This window comes from Pipra filicauda, unplaced genomic scaffold (assembly GCF_003945595.2).
Source record: "Pipra filicauda isolate LSUMZ 115617 unplaced genomic scaffold, ASM394559v2 scaffold43_size3849885_pilon, whole genome shotgun sequence".
NCBI classification, from domain to species: Eukaryota; Metazoa; Chordata; class Aves; order Passeriformes; family Pipridae; genus Pipra; species Pipra filicauda.
Window position 1 is genome coordinate 2635650 of NW_024104576.1, and position 18711 is coordinate 2654360.

The window sequence follows — 18711 nt, forward strand, 5'->3', positions numbered from 1 at the left end:
ACAAGGCAGGCATGGCATGTTCCTAATGAAACCATATTACACTCAGACTGCAAATGATCTTCTTAAAAGTAAATGCGGTGGGTTTTTTGCAAATTTTAGTTTAATTTGAAGTAAACACAAGCTTCATGTTTGTTTAAACTTACTTTAGGTAAAAATAAGAATTTTCTTATGACTTCCAAGACAAGGAAAGAATGAGGACACTGGGGGCCACATTTTTATTTGGGGATTAAAAACAACTCCAACATGCAGCGACACCAAGAAGTAGGACATTTAAAAAAATGAAACACATCAGAGCTCTCCATGATCTGCTGCAAACTTGGAACTTGTGAAAACCAGCTGAGTAACTCCTATTTTGAATTTATATGTTGACTGTGTTTATGTTTTTTAATTAAAAGGTATTCAAAGTCCCATGTAGAGACCTTGACTTATTTAAGTAGCTGGAAAATAAAAAGTAATGTATTATTTCCAAAAAGTGGTAAGATTACTATCAATACAACAGCAACACTTACAGGTAAGCTCAGAGCTTGCTTCCAGCCAAGGAGCTTTCCATGTATGTGGCAGAAGTGCTGGTGTATGTAGTAGTAACTTAGAGGAATTAGTTACTCGGTTACCGCCCTTTCCCTCCTTCCCTTCGCTCCCGTTGCTCTCCACGGAGGAACACTGCCTTAGGGGGAAGCTCCGGTTCATCCCACCCCGCTGCAGGGCAGCAGCCCCCGCCGCTCCCTGTTCGCCCACACCGGCCCCTTCAGCAGCGCCGGCCCTTCCCGAGCAGGGCTGTGCCCGCACCCCGGACCGCTCCAGCTGCCGCCGCCTCCCCGCGCGCTCAGCACCGGCCCCGCTTCCAGCGCTGCCATTTTGCAGCTGCCCCAGCCCGTCCCGGCCGCCTCCGTGACACTCCCTCGTTCCCCAGGGCCGGGCGGAGCGGGGTCCCTTTGCCGGTGCCGCTGCGCGGGGAGAGCCCGCGCAGGTCACACCGCCCTCACCAGCCCGCTGCCCGCCCCTGAGCCGCGGCCTCCGCCTCTTCCTCCTCCCACCAGCCCCGCCCGGCCCCGGCGGGCCCTCCGCGGAGCCCTCCCCGAGTGCGGCGGGCGGTGAGTGGCAGCCGCGCCGCCCCCTCACACGGCGCGGCGGGGAGGGGGCCGGGGCCGATGGGCGGGCCGGGGCCGCTCCTGAGGGCTGCAGGGCCCTGGCGGCGCCCCAGTTGGTGCCCGGCCGCCTCCGGAGGCGCAGGGGAGCATCGGGGGAGTTCGCGCTGCTGACTTTGCCCTGTCGGGCTCGGTGAGCGTCTGGGGCGGGACGCCGCGCAGGACGGCCCGAGCTGCCGGGCCCCTTCCGGGGCGGCAGCGCCGCCCGGGCACACCCGGAGCTGGCGGGGAGCGAGGCCGAGCGAACTCCGTCCGGTCCCCGGGGGGTGCGGAGTCACTGCCGGCAGCGCAGCGCGGGCGGTCCCGGGCGGCCCCCGGCTCCCCCTGCAGCGCCCGCGGGCTTGTGAACAGACCCGGGCTCCCTGAAGCCGTGCCCTGTCTCCCATTCCCAGACTTTTAGAGGAAATCCTCAAATCAGATCTTAAGGGCTGGTTTCTGCTGGCGCCGGAGGGAAAGTTGGTGGTGCCCTTCGTAGGACAGGCGCGGCGTGGCTGTTGGGACGGGAGTGTTTTTGCGGGCTGGCTGATGCCGAGGGGAGTTCCTGCTCCCCGCCCTGTGCCGGAGAAGTGCCGGTGCCGCCCGGTGCCTGTTCGGGAAGGGGCTGGAGCCGGACCCGCCCGTGCCGCGCATCCCCCGCGCTGCGGCCGCGGCCTGGCTGCCCTGGCTGTCCCTCTGACAAAGCGCTAAGGTCAAGTTTAAAACTGGAGGCAAAGTAACTTTTGTGATTGTATAATGGTTAAAAATACCCGTGCTGGTTTACTGGGAAGGTATTTTAATCTCTGTGTTTTCCGAGGACTGTTTGAAGGTTGAACTGAACTGTCTTGGTTTATTTATAACTTAATGTAGAAACATAATACAGAAATGCATTTACTTGTATCAGTGAAATATATTCTGGTTTAGGGAAGCTTAATTTTGGCAACTAAGTTGTCAAATTACAAAGAATATGTTTTGGAATTGTAATATTGCTGGTACTTTTAGCATCCCGTCGTGATTTTAGCATTCTTTAAGTGGAAAAAGTTGTTGGCTGAGTTATGTAGTATCTTTGGTTTTGGCTATACTACTTTCATCTTTACAGGGACATCTTCAGGTCAGCACTGTGAATTAATTCTGTATTTATCCGGAATTAAAAACTATAGTTTGTGGACACATACCTTCTACAATGCTCCTTGAAAGTTGCTTGACTTCAGGGAAGTTGCTCTTAAGCACCAAGTGTTACTATATGTTACACTGTAGTAGTATGTGCATATCTTGCCACTTCTGTCTTGTAAAAGCTAAACTTTCAGTGAGTACTTTTATTAAAGTTTACTTATTTAAGGAACTTTTTACTAATGAACTGAGATCCCCTCATTCTTTAGGAGAGGGCTTACAGTTAAAAGGCCTTCTCTTGTAAGGAGTCATAAGGCCTTTCCCTCCCTGCCTTAGTGTGGCATGTAAACACAATTTTTTAAAAAAATTGATATAGTAAATAAAGTAAGCTTATTTTGGTAAGCTTATTTTGGTCCATGTGTATTTCAATTGGAAATGTCTATAAAGAGCAGCCTTGGTGGTGTCCGCCTTCTCATTTTCCATGCAGAGTTCTACATCTCCTCCTCCTTTGCTTTCTAATATTTGTTGTCTTTCTCTGTCACCTGATTAGGTGATGGCAGTTAACCAGGCCTTTGATCTAAAGTGAATTTTTCTATTATTATAGATGTGTCCGTAAAAAGTTAGGGGCTAGTCTTTATTTCTTGCATGTGTAAGTAGAACATTAGATTCAAAGAAGTTATTTATATACAGCGTTTACAGGATTGATTAATTAAATTTAGTGTTTATTTACATTTGAAAATCAGTTCTTATTTAGTTAGGAAAAAAGGGAGTCCCTATTCTGGCACAATGCTGTATATATGGTCAGTCTTATTCAACAATAGCTGCCCAACCTTGGAATTACTCAGGAATGTATAAATAAATCTTGAAGTTGCTATCTCCCTTCTTGTCCTTTTTTAGGCTTCTTGTTCAACTAATTATACAAATACGTTCAGATTTTAAGTTTTTACTTTGGTTTTACATTGTGACCCTACTGTCTGATAATTAGTCATTATTCTCTTCTTTGGCAGCTAAAATGAATTCAACTCCTGATCCTGCTTCAAGTCCCTCTCACCCCCAGCAGCATCTTGGAAGGTCCCAGCTAAACGCTGCTCCTGTGGACCACAGGGAGAACATGTCTTCAGAAGATTCTGCAACTTCTTCAGCTCCTGGCTATTCCCGTAACAGAGAGAAAACTGAAAGAAATGGTAAGTATGAAAGCAATTTTTATGCTAAATTGGCTTATGTTAAACACTGGGAGATTATTTGGTGTATGTGTATTCTAAACTCTGTTTAAAGAGACACTGTAAAGTAGGAACATAAATTTCTCCAATTTCTTTTAACCTGTTCTTGTGGAAGAGACTTTTCTTCTGCAGTTTACTTTGTGCATATTTTCAAATTTTCCTATCCAATTTTTCATATGTGTACAGAGCAATAGGAAAACAGTTTGTTTGAAAAATTGGCAGGAAGAATTAAATTAAATTTATCATAACACTATCATAATTTCAATTTAATTCTTTATTTGGCTAGATTGCATACTAACTATAGCTTTAATATGAATTCTAATGTGGATGCATAGATACTACTGTAATGTAGACTGAGGGAATAACAAGCTGATATATGAAACCAGAATTGAAGTTAATATTGGCCGTCAGATAAGAACTTGGGTTTACAATCATCATACAATGTGAAAGGCAGAACGATGATTTTTTTTTTCCCCTCACTGTGAAACCATTGAGTTTAAAAGATTGTGGAAACTGATGGGATGAGAGAAATGTCTTGTACAAAATGTAAAACAAAAAATATCTGGCTCCTGTATTCAGCTACTGAGTTCCAGTTATAAATTCTGTTTGTAATTTAACACTTGAGTCTTGTGTTCAAGGTCTAGAAAAATTACTGCTCTTTAACTTTCTTTAAAATTTGACTTTTGATTGTGAAACTGCTTATGTGCCTGTCCTTAGACTGACATATATGAGTCACTCTGTTGAAGGTAATAAGGCTATCCAAGAGTTTAAAATTATTAAATGTGTGAATACCTATGTGGCATGAATCAGATGCAGCTGAGCTCTGCGCATAGTTCAGGCCAATATTGTGGCTGTGTTAGCACATCTATTGTGTGCATCTAATTCAGAATTGACTGTTGGAACCTTCTGGGTTCTTTGCTACTAAAAAGCGCATTCCAGATAGAGGAAATTATTTTTTTAGATACCTCAATTTCTAAGATTCCTCAGTGTTCATTACCAATTTTTTCATCTAGCCAACCTGTAAAAGAATTGAGAAATTAGAGAGACCTGACACTTCTAACATTAATTAAGTTATTATTAATTTAGAATCAGTGCCAACAGGTATATTTTCTTTCATTCTTCATTCTCCAGTTTCTTAATATACTTCAACAGGGAAAGAATAGCAACTATAATGTGAATGTGATATAATGTTATCTTAGTTATAATGTGATTTGAAAGAGCAGTACATAGGTTTCTGTTATTGGTGCCCACATTCATGCAAGGTTCTGAAAATTAATACAAGCATTTTAGCGGTGTTTTGCACATAGCTGCTGTCACGTGTTTTTTTCTGGCTAATTTGGAGATTTCCTTATTCTACACAAATACTGGACTTCTAACATAATACTGATTTTTATCCTAATTCTCTTCACAGGCCTGTGTGTCTACTAACGATCTCTACCTATGCAGTTTTGTTTTAGAGATGTTCTTATTTGTTCCCCTATAAAAGAGGACTTTTGACCATTGATGTATTTCTCCATTTCAGTTGTGACTCATTCCTGATTGCTTTAAATCTCTTCCCATTAAAATATTATTGTTGCCTGTTGCCACTGTCATTGCGCTTTCCATCCGTGTATTAACGTATGCAAGTATTTAATGCAGCAGAATGAGCTACCGTTGCCATTGTGTCATGCTGTAGTCTCTAACAACCAAGATTTTAGTGGATTTAGATGAATATGTCTTCAGTAACATGTAATACAGTATTTTCTTCTATGGTTACTTTAGAGTTATGCCATTTGGCATAATGCTAACAGTTTCTAGAATTGAAAACTTTTTTTAAAAGAAAGGAATTAGAGAATTTTTTTTCCACCTAGAGCAGCACTGGTCATTAGGACTTAAAAATGGGGATTTTAGTAGGACGTCAGAAAGAAGTGCAAATAGAAAGACAAATTCACAGAGATGTATGTGCATATAAAAAACAATATGACAGAAAGCGATATCTCAAACAGAAAACTGGCACTTCAGCAATTTTCAGAATATGACTGACAGAGAAAGTATTCCTTGGAATCACTAGAGCCTTTACCAATAAATAACATTCAAATTGCTGATAGGTCTAGGGAGAGCAAAGGATTTGGTTTCTTAGCCATGGCATGTTGTGGTTTAATTGTATCAAAGGAAATATGCACTAGACCAGATGTTCTGAGAAGGGCTCTGCTGATTTCTTTCTTGGAAGATTAAGAAGTCAGTTATTTTGAATAGTCACTATGATCATGACTAACTCTGAGTGATGTAAAGGAGGACTGAAAAGACCAGCACATTGATATACAAAAAGCCATCTCAATAAATATTATCAAATATGTAGAACACTTCTCTTTACTGATGACTTTAGTATTTTGCACAAAATTTTATAAACTTAAATTTGTAATAGAAGTAATTTAATTTTTAATAAATCAGCTATGATTTCTGTTAGAGATTGAGAGATGTACAGTGTACATCTCAATTATCTTGAAAGGCAGTTTTATCTCAGGCCTTTCTACCGCATGCCCATGTGCCCTTCCCCTAAAGAGGGTTGCTGGTATCCTGGGCTGCAGTAGTCAAAGCATTGCCCCACAGGTGGAGGGAGATCCTTCCCCTCCACTCAGCAGTGGTGAGGCCACACCTGGAGTGCTGTGTCCACCTCTGGGCTTCCCAGTACAAGAGAGACATGGAGTGAGTCCAACAAAGGGCCACAGAGATGATGAAGGGGCTGGAGCCTTCTCTGGTGTGAGAGAAAGCTGAGAGAACTGGGGCTGTTGAGCTTGGAGAAGGAGAAGGCTCAGGGGGGTTCTATCAATGTATGTAAATACTTGAAGGAGGGGTGCAAAGAAGATGAAGCCAGGATCTTTCCAGTGGTGCCCAGGGACAGGATCAGAGGCACTGGGCACAAACTGAAACACTGGAGGTTCTCTCCGAACATCAGAGGGAACTTTTTTGTTTTTTGAGGGTGACCAAGCACTGGCACCCTCAAAAGGTTGGCTGGGAAGGTCAGAGTGTCCATCCTTAGAGATACTCAAAGGCCATGTGGTCCTGGGCAACCAGCTGTAGTTGGCCCTGCATGAGCAGAGGGGTTGGAACAGGTGACCCCCAGAAGTTCCTTACAACCTCAACCATTCTACTAATTCTTGTAATATTCTTGCCAAAGTGTCTGCACTTCTGATCTGTGCATTTTCTTCCAGCCTTTATTTATACCCACTGTGTTTTAAGGCCATAGACTCAAAGTGAATGTTAAGTAATTTGTTTCCCAGAAACACCCATCATCTATTCCTGTAGCATTATCCATATCTTGCAGCATAATCCAGCAAATTAATGAGTGCCCTGGCTCTGATTCAGTAAAGCACTTAAGCACTCACATATCCTCATCTGCTCAGGTAATTTCTTGGGGTTGAACTCCTATACTACAGGCTTTTTCTTAGCAATCCTTCAGTCTATATTCTGCTAATGTACCATTGGATAGTGTTTATGTTACTCCTCATATAATTCCTTTAACAAGGTAACAGTGGTTTGAGAATTTATTGAGCTAATCAAATCTGAATTTAATGAAAAAATATTCAATTGTTAGGATAATTTATAGATAACTGGTTTTGCAGAGTTAAAAAAGAAAAGGAGCGTATTCATATTTCTACCCAAAACTGTTGCATTCTGCCTACATATGTTATTGAGTTTTGGGTATTTGTAGGGAATGGAATGAATATGGTTACGTCAGCTCTCATGTTTACAAACAAATGAGAAAAAAAAGTTGTTACTCTTTCAAGGATATTCATGGACAGGAAGTTTATTAGTGAGCAAAGCATATACACTACTAATTAGAGCTCCTGAAATTTTAAAGCCATTGAGTCATCAGTATCCATGTAAGCAAATTACAGGAGAGTTTGTGTATAGCAAGGAAGATCAGTGTCTGCTTACTTGTGAAGTCTGTCAAAACAGACTAAGACTCAAATCTCCAGCGACATTTTTATGTCTCTCAAGCGCAATACCCCTTTCTGGCATCTGTATTTCGTCCACTCTGCATCTTCTTCCTTGAGATACAGCCCTAAGGCAGTGCAAAAAGACAGAGCTCAGATGAGAGCTCTTGAGGTCCCAACACCAAATTCTCTAAGTAGGCTTAGAAACATGCTAGTGGAACTTGTACACAGAACAGAGAGGGGAAAAAGCACCTTCAACATGGTGGCTTAGTTAGCATGTGGGTAGCTGTAGTGCTGCTGCTATTAATGTAATGGTTTTTGAAAGAGATGCCTGAATCCACACTCCAGGTAAGTGGTCTGTATTGCTGAGCTAGAAAGTAGATTTATGTGGCCTAGGAGATGTTTTACTTTTGATTCAGATGAAAGGAAAACAGAGTTGAGAGAAACTTCTTACAATATGATGGTGATCGAACACTTGCCTGGGATGTCAGGATTGAGTAACTGCTTCAAGTCAGTCACAATGGTAGCTTGAGCTGGACTAACTCTCACCCCAGGGGAACATTTATTGTGCTGCAGGTTATCTGGAGGAGCTGCCATTTCTTGTAATGCTTAAGGACATTCCAGCATGTAAAGTGTCTTTCTTAAAAATTGACTGTCTGCCAGTCAGCAGGTAAAAGAGGTCATACTAGAACAGAGAAACTGGGGGCACTGTGAGGGTGATAGCTTTCTTTTCTATGTGGATAAAACAGATTTTATGTGTTTTTTACATCATTCATGCACATTTGCTAGCCAGTAAGGTTGGAGAGGAGGAATTGCAAAGCTAAGTTGCAGTGCTTGAAGAAACGTTATGTTGGTTAAGGAACTAATTTCGGTTTTGTTTTGTTTATACAGAGTTCTGCATGTACTTAGGTTATGAGGTTTTAAATATCTCTTGCAAGAGAATTACTTTATTATTTGAGTGACTTAGAATTTATGAATAGTAAAAAAAAAGGTCTTTTAAACAGTTTATGGTGCATTATAACAATTTACAACAGTGCATCTCCAACACATTGCTAAATGATAGCTAACAAATAGGGAACCTCTCTAATTTACAAATATTTTCTGAGTGTTAGCCTCTTCCACTTCAGGTTACAGAAAACCTTTGCTTCAGAGCTCTGTTGTAGCACTTCTTTGTCTTCACTTTCTGGCAGTTTGCTATTGTAGACTAACTCTTGAGGCAAAGTGAAATGTTTGTGCAAAGCTTGAAGAAATCTCAGAAAAACCTTTGATTGTTTGAAGGGGCATATTATATCTTGAAGTATTAATTACTTAACAATTTGACTGTCAGTTTATTAATGCCCCTTCAAACTTTACCTGTAATTACTAAGGCTCCTGGAAAGCTCATTTGCCAGGCATTGCTGTGGGGAGAAAGGATTCTATCCAAAAAAAAGTTAATGACTGTGTTTTTGATAAAATTTTGAGACATCATCATAGTTGCTGCAGAACAATGGAAATTGGCTTTTTCAGTCTGCTGCTATTGTTGTCAATAGCATGCTGGTGGTTGTAGCATATGTAGGAGTAAGATTGGACACCCATTTATTTGAAGAAAGATTCTCCATCTTTGCCTCTTTCACTATTTACAGAAATGGCTTTTTTTCTGCTGATAACAAAGATACTGTTACTGCTAACAATTTTTCACATTCACACAATGAACCAGATTAAGAAAAGTGCCCTAGCTCAATCTTTACCCATTATTTTTCAGGTGGATAGTTTTCCTAATCTGTTTGATAATAAAATGGATTTTTTTCTAGCATAGTCCTAGGGCGTTGGAAGGATAGAAATGAGCAGTTGAAGGGTAGAAGGGGAAGAGCTATGCTCAAATTTTTAAAGTATGTAACGAAATGGGAGTGGCTCTATAAATTGTTTGGTGTTAAGGATTCGAGGTTTCTATCGTACACATTTATAAATTTAATCTAGTCGTTGGAATACAACCTTTCAATTAAGTTTCCTTCAAAAGGAATCCAATATTCGTGTTCCGCTGTGCAAACAAAATGCATTAAATGGGAACTGTTGAAAAGTTAAAAAGACATTCCTTATCTGAACCAATTCTCTAATACAACATATCTGCACTCAGCAGCAGCCAGCACTGCTAACTTCTGGACATGTTTTGCAATGGCTTTGGAGGAAAACATTGGAAGTACCTAATACCCGTACATTTATCTTCAAATAAAACCACAGCAAATCCCTGTGACACTGCAGGAATCAAGGAGAGACTTAGAGTCTGTTGTGCTGCTGGAGAGCCCCTTGCAGCAGCAGCAGGCCCACTTCGTTGCAAAAGTTAGGAGACTGGAAACTGGGAGATAAAAGGAATCCCTTGCAAAGTTAGTTAATTACGAGTGCTTACTTAAGACACTGTGGATTTGCTAAAGAGTTGCAATGGGCCTTTTTGAAGGACCACTCTGTTTTGATGGTAAGCTAGTGAACTGCTGGGGTGGCTCTGTGGTGAACTGCTCAAACTGCAGAATTGCTGAAATTTCATGTGCATTGTGCAGGTTGTCATGATAACTTTAGGTCTGCACCTACAAAAATATGTGGGCTTGGTGAGGTTTATGGTCTCAACTCTTTCTTCCATTGCTTTTCTGTAGGTTGAATTTTATTTTTTTTTTTTGGCTGGAGAGGGTTAATAATGATGATTATCAACTGAGAAATGACAAAACAGCTAATTTATTTGTAACTCTTCATTTTTGGGACATGTTAGATTTATCCCAGCTCATCCATAAAGAATTTAGTCAGAGATGCATGCGTAGAAAAGACAGCAGGACTGTCTCGTTAGTCGTGTGTAAAATTATTTTAATGGCTTTAAAAGATCATTGTACAATAATAGATATGGTAGAAAAAATAACTTTTTTCTCCACTTTTAAAATTTATAGTCTATAATATCATCACTCTTAGTCTTCCACCTACACACTTTTTTTTTTATTGCTCTCCTGACAATTTACCTTCATTTTGTGGGGGTGCAGAAGTTGTTCCCATTTCAATTTAATGCTATTTGATGACTTGCAATTGTGATGTGACTAAGAGTATTACTGTATCTACAAATGTGTTGCTCCTCCCAGAGAAAGCAGAGTTGAGTCCCAGACTTCAACACCTTTGTAAACAAATATTATTCGCTTCTCTCCCATCCCTGTTATCACCTTTAAGAATAGAATGCCTGCCAAAGTATGCTCATATAAATACTTCTAATTGTTCTTGGGACAACTAGGACCATCTTAAGATCTAACTATGAAGGTTAAAGATCTAACTATGAAGGTTATGAAGGTACAAGAAAAACATGCAATGCACTCTTAATTGTACCAAGCCCTTACTTTGCAGTTGAGATAAGAACATGGGAGGCTTCTGAATGGATGAAAGAATTCAGCACTCAAGGAAGAGCAGCTAAGCATCTAAAGTTAATAAAAGCATTTTTCAAATCAATGATGTTTGTTGTATTTCTTCTTCTCCAGTCAGTTCCTCTGTGTTATTATATTCTATATGTACAAATCATGTTTATGACGTGACACTTGATGCCTGCTTTTAAGTGGAATGTCAGTCTTTCCAGAAATTTTACTCCTACATACTTACTGCACACAATACCGCTGAACTTTTGGAGCTTGTGAAAAGGGAGTAGGAGGATTTTTCTAGAGCCTCAGACTGGCTCTGCTGAACACTGAAAGCTACAGTACAATCGAGTGACACACAAAAGCTATTAGAACCTTCATTTATTATTACAAAATGTACAGATCAGCTTTTTACAAAAGTACGTTGATAGTGTACTGCTACCACATTCTACCCATGGATGAATCTGTTTTTCCTGAGTGAAAGAAATCAGACATCTTTGGAGATAAGGTTACATAGCATCTCCTAACAAATGGAATGATTTTTATTTTGTCACTAGCATGTATATGCCCTTAGTCCTAAGGGTGTCTGAGATTCTAGAAAGCTTGTGTCATAGTGAAAACAAAATCTCTAATAAAAAGCTGGTGCTGTTCTCTGAAATTGTTGGATTTGTTGAATTTTATTAACTTAGCAGATTTATACTTACAGAAAAAGCTTTTCCTGCATAAAATCCTGTGTAGCACTGCATGAAAATTATGACCATACACTTCCAAAAGGGACTGGAGGTATTGTGTAAGATGTGACTCTGAAAGAAGTAGGGAGATTTTGCACAAAATGTATTCTCTGTCTGTTTTGGTTGATATCCATGGGCAGGCACCCCTGTAAGATTCATTTTTATACCTTTTCTTGATTATTTACTGCTTGAAAAGCAATTATTTACTTTGTATGTGCATGCATTCTTGTTACCCACTTCCTACCTAATATAAAATTTTCTCCATACTAGCAAATGAACTATTACTGAAAATTCACCATAAAATTATTTTCTATAGCTACTATATTTAATTTGTGAAATTCTTAAAGGAAATTAACTTTTCTAACATAAATTAACTCCACATTTGCAACAGGCTGTTATTTCTTATGTTTCAGTCATATTTTGTTTGTTGGGGTTTTTTGTACCACAAAAAGACCAGGTGATTACAATACAGTCCTATCATAGTTTTGGACAGTATAGTAAAATCTCTGCTGACTTTGTAAGAAGCTATAACAGTTTTTGACTGTACTCTAGCAATAATGGAGGTAATGAGAAAGGTAAATAATGGAGGAGTAGAGAACAAGTCCGATGAAAGCTGAGGTATAGGAGACACGATTCACTTACAACAGTGGTTTGAGAATCCCATTCAGTCGTCCAAAGCCGAAAGATGAGAGTGCTTCAAAGTAGTCTGCATATACAGAGTTTTTGCAGGTGGGTTCAGTTTAGCAGCTGAATGCTTAGTTTTTAGGAAACCAAATGATGCTTTTTCTCTTTTGGTTAATTTTAGCTTGTTTCTACTGTAGGCATTGAAAGCCAGGGAACAGAACACATTTCAGGGCCCTTAAAGGCAAACTGAGGATGATGGAGGATGAAAAATTAGTATTAAAAAGTGACTGGCTTTCAGCAAGTTGATTCATTGTAGATATTTATGGTAATATTTAAGGTGATGAGGGTCCTTTCTGCGGTCCACCCTAAATTCCTTTGGTTCAGGATTTATAACATGGTTTTGATCTGTTACTGTCTGTTTCTTTTTCAGGCTAATCCAGTGCTGTGTTAGATAGCTACATTTTAATTTTTTTCCATGGCACAGAGTGGCACAGAGTGCATTTATAGTTCTGAATTTAATGATTGTAGAACAGTTAGACCCTATCTTCAGCGCTTTTATTAATATTAAGAATGAGATAAGCTTTGCATGTTGCACTTCAGAGGCATGTTTTTATGGAAATCTCTGGACACAAAAAAAGATGAAATAAAAATCCAGCTTCAAGTTCATCATAATGAAAGTCATGAAAGAGGCCTTTTCAAATACAAATAATTCTATATCTGTCTTTTCTGTGTCATGTCTGTCTCTACCTACACATTCATTTTTTCATCTTACCTTGTGGAGCATGGTGGGAGGAGTGGAGTTTAGCAGCAAACATAGGTTATGCTAACTAGTATCCTCTCACAGTAAAGCAAGTAATTTTCCTTGTGGTTCAGACAGAACTCCCTTTCAGATTCAATTACAGTAAAGCCTTGCTAAGGCAGTAAAATGATGTATGCCTGAAGCTTCAAGTAAGTATAGTGCTGTGCAATGTGACAAAGTTCAGTTCAGACATCAGTACTCTTCAAGGTATATGGAGAATTTGTTCATGTGTGGGAGAAGATCTAATGTCAAAGAAGATGTTCTTCCCTCCCTGCTCCCACCCCAGTAATTTAGCTGGTTCAAATATCTGTGGATGAAAGCTTGTTCTCTACTGCTCTATCAAACATCTGAATTATTCTTGTCAGTTAATAACATGAAGCTGAGAGAGACGCCTGACATTTGTGACTTCTTATGAGTAGAAAACCCACATATGTTATGTACTGAGCTTCTAAAATAAAGGTCGTGAGAACACAAAATACAGTTTTTCTTCCTCTGGATGCCATCCACCTTTTTCTTCTCACCTACCTGAACTAACATGGGAGTGTTACAGTTTGTGAAGGCTCACAGAAGTTGCTCAGTGTTAATACTGGAGAATGTGATAGGCTTTTTCAAGTTCAATATTCTTGTTACCTTTTTCATGAGAATCCTTTATTAGTTACAGCATGCCTGCTAGAGCCAGGGAGCTTTTTCTAAAGGCAGTGCTAATGCTGTCCTTACCTGATTTTATTCATGTTTTACTGAGATGTTAAATATGTTCAATATCAGCTGTTTCCTTCTCAGAATGTTCTTTAGCACCTTCAGCCTAGAAATTTTCTTGTTCAGTGGTGAGGTCTTAGTATTGTGCTTTCTGTGTTTTTTTTCTTTTACCCTTGATTTGTCCAGTTGCTTTTTAAACTCATGGAATTATTTGGCGTTTATCCATATATGCCTTTTAGGTTTTGGATTTGGAAAGACATTGAATAGTCTCTCTATTTACCTGGTCCATTTTGCAAAATCTTCATGTATCATGCTCCTTAGTTTCTTCCCCCAGGTTATAAAGCCCTGATAATAGTGTCTTACTAGCACTGAGCTGTGTTTTTCATAAAACACTGTGTAACAACTCCAAGGTGTTATTCTGAGTGGTAATAGTTCAGAGCTTATCCCTGTGTGTGCAGTGGTAATGTTACTTCTTGGTTTGCTGGATTTGACCTGGCCTTTTATCAGTTGTTAAATCCTTCTGCAGGTTTTTGGGGGGAGGTTTGGTGGGTTTTTTGCCTGAATATCAGAATCATCAACAGACTTTAGCACCTCTATGTTAGCCTCCTTCCTTTTTTCATTCATATATAAATGCATTGAATGATGTAGGCTTTATTGTATATACCTGTGTGTCTGAAGTGATCAACTTTCCCCTGGGAGAATGAAAGCTGTGTATTTCTATTCTTCATATTTTATTTCTTAATATCTCACTTATCTGTGTAACAGGCTACATTCAAATTTGTTTAGAGGACTTCTATGAGAGGCCTTACTCAAACTACCTTTGGAGATGGAAATATGAACTAGATCCACCTGTCCAACCTTTTGACTCCTTCAGGGATGTCTTATGTCAAGGCTTTTTACCCAGTATCTTTTTTTTTTTCTCAATTAGGGAAAAAAGGGGGTTTCTGTCTTTTGGTTTATCAGACTACTTAACTCATAAAGTTATTTGTTAAAAGTCTTTAAAATCATGTGTCATTCCTAAATGTATAACTTTCTGGGATGGAGTTGATGCCATTGTTGCTGCTTTCTGGTCTTTTTGTTACCCTGATTTTTGTCAGTGTGCCTTAGTCATCTTTATTCAAACAAAAGATCAAGGAAACTGCATTTTAAAACCCTGTACTTAAAAAACCTAAAATTTGCAAGATCATTTGTGAGACTGCTAGCCATTGCTTGGCTCACTGTGCTGGGCCACCTTGGTAACAGTTTTCATCTATGGCAACTATCAGATCTTCTCATGGAATAGTGGAAATGTTTATGTATTTTTCTCGATGTGTATTCAATGAGCTTGGAGGTGTATTCCCACTGGATTGGAAGGAATGTATCACTTGTGTTGTGCGTATGCTTAATTGTTCTTGACTATTTTCAGTCACTTCAGCAACACTTGCCGTACTAATAAAATGGGAAGGCCAATCCCGAAAGCTTGTTTCATATCTTGTCATCTTGGATCCTTTATTCTCCCCAACACATGGGTTTTTGACTCCTCCTCCTGCACACCCCTGTCACTTCTTTTTCTGAGCCCAAATGAACGCTTATAGTCATGATCATATAAAGTGTGTATGCCATACAGGTTTCCTTCATACTCTTAGTGTGGGTGTTGCTTAATGCATTCATCTTTTGTTCAGTAGAGTTTCCATGAGCTTTAATATTCACTCATAAAACCTGTAATTTCTTTTAAACTTACATATTTCATGTGAATACTTCATTATTGCTTCCTGTACTTTCTGTTTTCCTTTTATTTTGTTCTCATTAGCCTTTCACTGTTCAAAGCACTTAGAAGTCCCCAGCTTGTGTTTGTTTAAAAAAAAGATTTGTTGTGCATGATAACATAACTGTCTCAGGGCTGTCCTCCAATAACTGTGGAAACAAATAAGATCTTTAAGCTCAAAAGGCATAAGAAATTATGATCCTTTAAAATATCATTTTTTCTCTTTGTTACTCCTTGTTCGTGATCTTTCTCATCTTGTTTAATCTGGAATTCAGATCAGCTGTAGCTGTGACCTAACAAGAAAGCTGTGTGCACCTGGCCAGGGGGTGATAATAGCTGGCAAGGTGCTAAAAACTCCCTTGTGCTGGGTAAATCCACTCTGCTGAGAGCTTTAATGTGCTTGTGTAGGAAAGTAAATCAACAAACGCTTTTATTATTTAGCATACACTCTGTTGATTCTTTCTGCATGAAATAACTGCAGTAGATTTTTTTGAAGGAAGAGGTTAGAAGAGCACTTAGAAACTGTAGGGTATTCTATGTGATGGGTGTGTATGTATAATCCACTGTATGTATATATATACAACTAAAATATTTTTCTGTGTGAAAGGATTATTATTTATGTACCTTTAAAGATTTTGGAATTCAAGAATGGAAGTGTCATACATACACAGTGTCACTTAAAATGCTGGTTTTTTGGAAGCAACATTTGTCTAAAATGTGTGTAAAACATTTTTGCTAAATACGTTATCAGACACCTCGCAACAAGTCAGCCAACTACAGTGATGCATGCATGACATGTTTCAGTTGTATGTGTTAAGGGTACTAGAAAGGCTGGAAATCTATTGCATCTGTTATTGATTTGTGCTTGAATACTAGCACAGACAATTACAACCCTGGGATACTCTTGTTTGTCTGTAAAATCTTTGGCATTGAAAAGATTTCTTACCTAGATTGTGTAAGTCCATTCATCAAAACCTTGTACGTATGTCGAAGAGTTTGTGGGGTTTTAGTCTTTGGTACAGTCCAAAGATGAGGCTTATATGTGTTATTTAATCTGTGATGGCATCTTTCTTTTGTGACTTAAAAATTCTGAGCATTGGTATCTTGTAATCTCACTTGGACTAATCCCCTACTGTGGATTAACTGCCTTTTTATCAATTTAATGGCTCAGTTTCAGAGGTAGGGGACAATAATTGCATTCTGACATAGCATTCTTTAAAAAACTGAAACGTTTCCTTCAGCAACATTTCCTATTTCCGATCAAAAGCTAACAAACAGTAAAAAGGCTGCCTATGCCAAAATGAATGCTAAATTTTCATTTGAGACTATAGCAGCAAAGCTGGAATTCTGCTTCATGTAGCCAAAGTGCCAAGCAATGTGTAAAGTTTCAGAAAGTAAATGGTTGTCTTCAGTTTTCATCAGCCTGTTTACAATCTGCTTACATAAACAGCTGTGTTTAGACTTCCATATTCTGAGTACTTTTCCTGGAGTTGTTAAACATAGTTTTTACTAGTAAACAGAAATTACTCTAGTAATGGTTTCTAGTACCTTTGAAATCTGTCAGTTAATAACAGTAGGTTTTAGCTTACTCTTATTCTGAATGCTGTGTTTGACTGTGAAATGCATACAGTTTCATTGTACTGAGTCTTTTTTAATAAATGCTTTAATAAAATGGGGTTTAAGTGGCAGCTTCAACTTGTTAAATGAAAAGCCCGAATATAAGAAGTGGATATTTCTGTAGGCACTTAGAGGTTTAAATGCTTTCTGTAGTATGATGACATAAACACAGCAAACTCAGATAAATCTGCTTCATTCTTTGCAGATCACAAATAAAGTTTTTTCCTTTTTTTTTTGAGTAGGACTGAGAAAATTAAAGTATATCATGTCATTTTATATTTTAAGCTTAAGACTTAATAACACAGAATAAAAAAGAAAAAAATTAGTAATGATGCTATTGTTCCAATATCCACTGACTAATTTGTGTTGTATGACCTGTCTCTGGGAAGGTAGAATTAACTATATTGGGAACTGAACTATAGAGCAGTCTGATGATGAAATAAGGTTTACATAAGGTCTTGGTGGCAGAGTAGGAACTACAGCCAATATTTAGTACTTACCACCCTTCCACACCCCTGTTCTGTCTTAATTTGTTTCTCACATAAATGCTACGTGCCACCTAAAACTTGAGTGCTTTCACTTGCCTGCTTTCATTTGAATTACTGCTGTGCTTGCGAACCTTGAATAACTGATAGACTTCATTGGCTTATATAAATGCACCTGACACAAAACAGCTAGTGAAATCTATTTTAATTGTCATAAAAGATACATGAAGTATTGCAAGATGAATGTTCCTGTCTTCTGGAAATTTTTATATTCAGAGTAGAATTTGACATGAAAAAGACATGAGTTTTTAGCAAAACTGGAAAATAAAAGCTTCTACTGACAGCATTTCCATTACAGTACTCTTATGTGGGAGGAATACACATCAAGGCATTTTCTGACTAAATACATTCTTAAGAACAAAGGTGATAAGTTATAGATCACCACTTTTTATGGTATTTTTATGGTGAGTGCATATACTCTTACATAGTGTTTGTTCTAGAGTTGGGCTGAATTGAAAGAAAGTGTGTATTGTCCATCCTTTTTCCAGAACGCACTTTGACTGTGTTTTGGACCTTTAACTTTCAGAGACTGACCTATATACTTCTGTGAGAAAGTAAAAGGGTATGGCAGCCATGAAACTAGTCATTCATGCTTTACCTGTTTACTTATCATCTTTCTTTCAAGCAAAGCAAAAACATTGCCAGTTACTAGAAATGGTACTAAGATATTCTGAATTTGATCTGCACAACACTCCACAACCTGTTCTTCTGCCCTTGCCCTACAACTACAAAACCAGCCCACAGACATATTTTTAATTAACTAGCTTTTATTTATATTCATAGATCACATGTGAAAGTACATAGAAGTGATAAGTGGATGGGAGGAATTGGGCAGTAGGTTGAAAATAACAGCAGAAAGTGTTTCTTTCCCCTGGCAGTCAGCTCTGGTAAAAAAAAAAAACATTTCAATGAGTTTGCTACAATAACACCACTTTTTTTTCCTCATTGAAGGTGGTGGTTCATAAGGCTGCATGTTTTTAATTTTTCTTTTTTCCCCCATCTTCTCAAAGATCATTATTTACATGTTAATGTGCAATGTAATTGCAATAAAGTAACTATATCCTGATGGCGTAAAACATTCCTGTTTTGTTTCTTCAACTTTCTATTGTAAAAGTGTTCCTATCTAATGCATTTATCTGAGCAAGAAGAGCTGGAAGGGATCCATTGTGCCATGCTCTTATGTGTGGCAAGTGGAGCAGGAGAGAAAGGAAGCTCTCCTGTAAGCTGCCAG

General features: G+C 38.9%; 1 protein-coding gene across 2 annotated transcripts in view; it reads left to right on the top strand.

Annotated features, from left to right (window-relative positions):
- The first annotated feature begins 860 nt into the window (after positions 1-860).
- WFS1 (wolframin ER transmembrane glycoprotein) overlaps positions 861-18711 on the top strand; it is a 33648-nt gene continuing 15797 nt past the window's right edge. The window contains exons 1-2 of one of the 2 annotated variants that reach the window (XM_027736252.2): positions 861-1091; positions 3239-3415. In XM_027736252.2, the coding sequence (XP_027592053.2) occupies positions 3244-3415 (172 nt within the window). In that variant the 5' untranslated portion in view covers positions 861-1091; positions 3239-3243. Of the gene's footprint in view, positions 1092-1120; positions 1279-3238; positions 3416-18711 lie in introns of those variants that run through there. The other variant, XM_027736251.2, reaches the window with a different exon arrangement.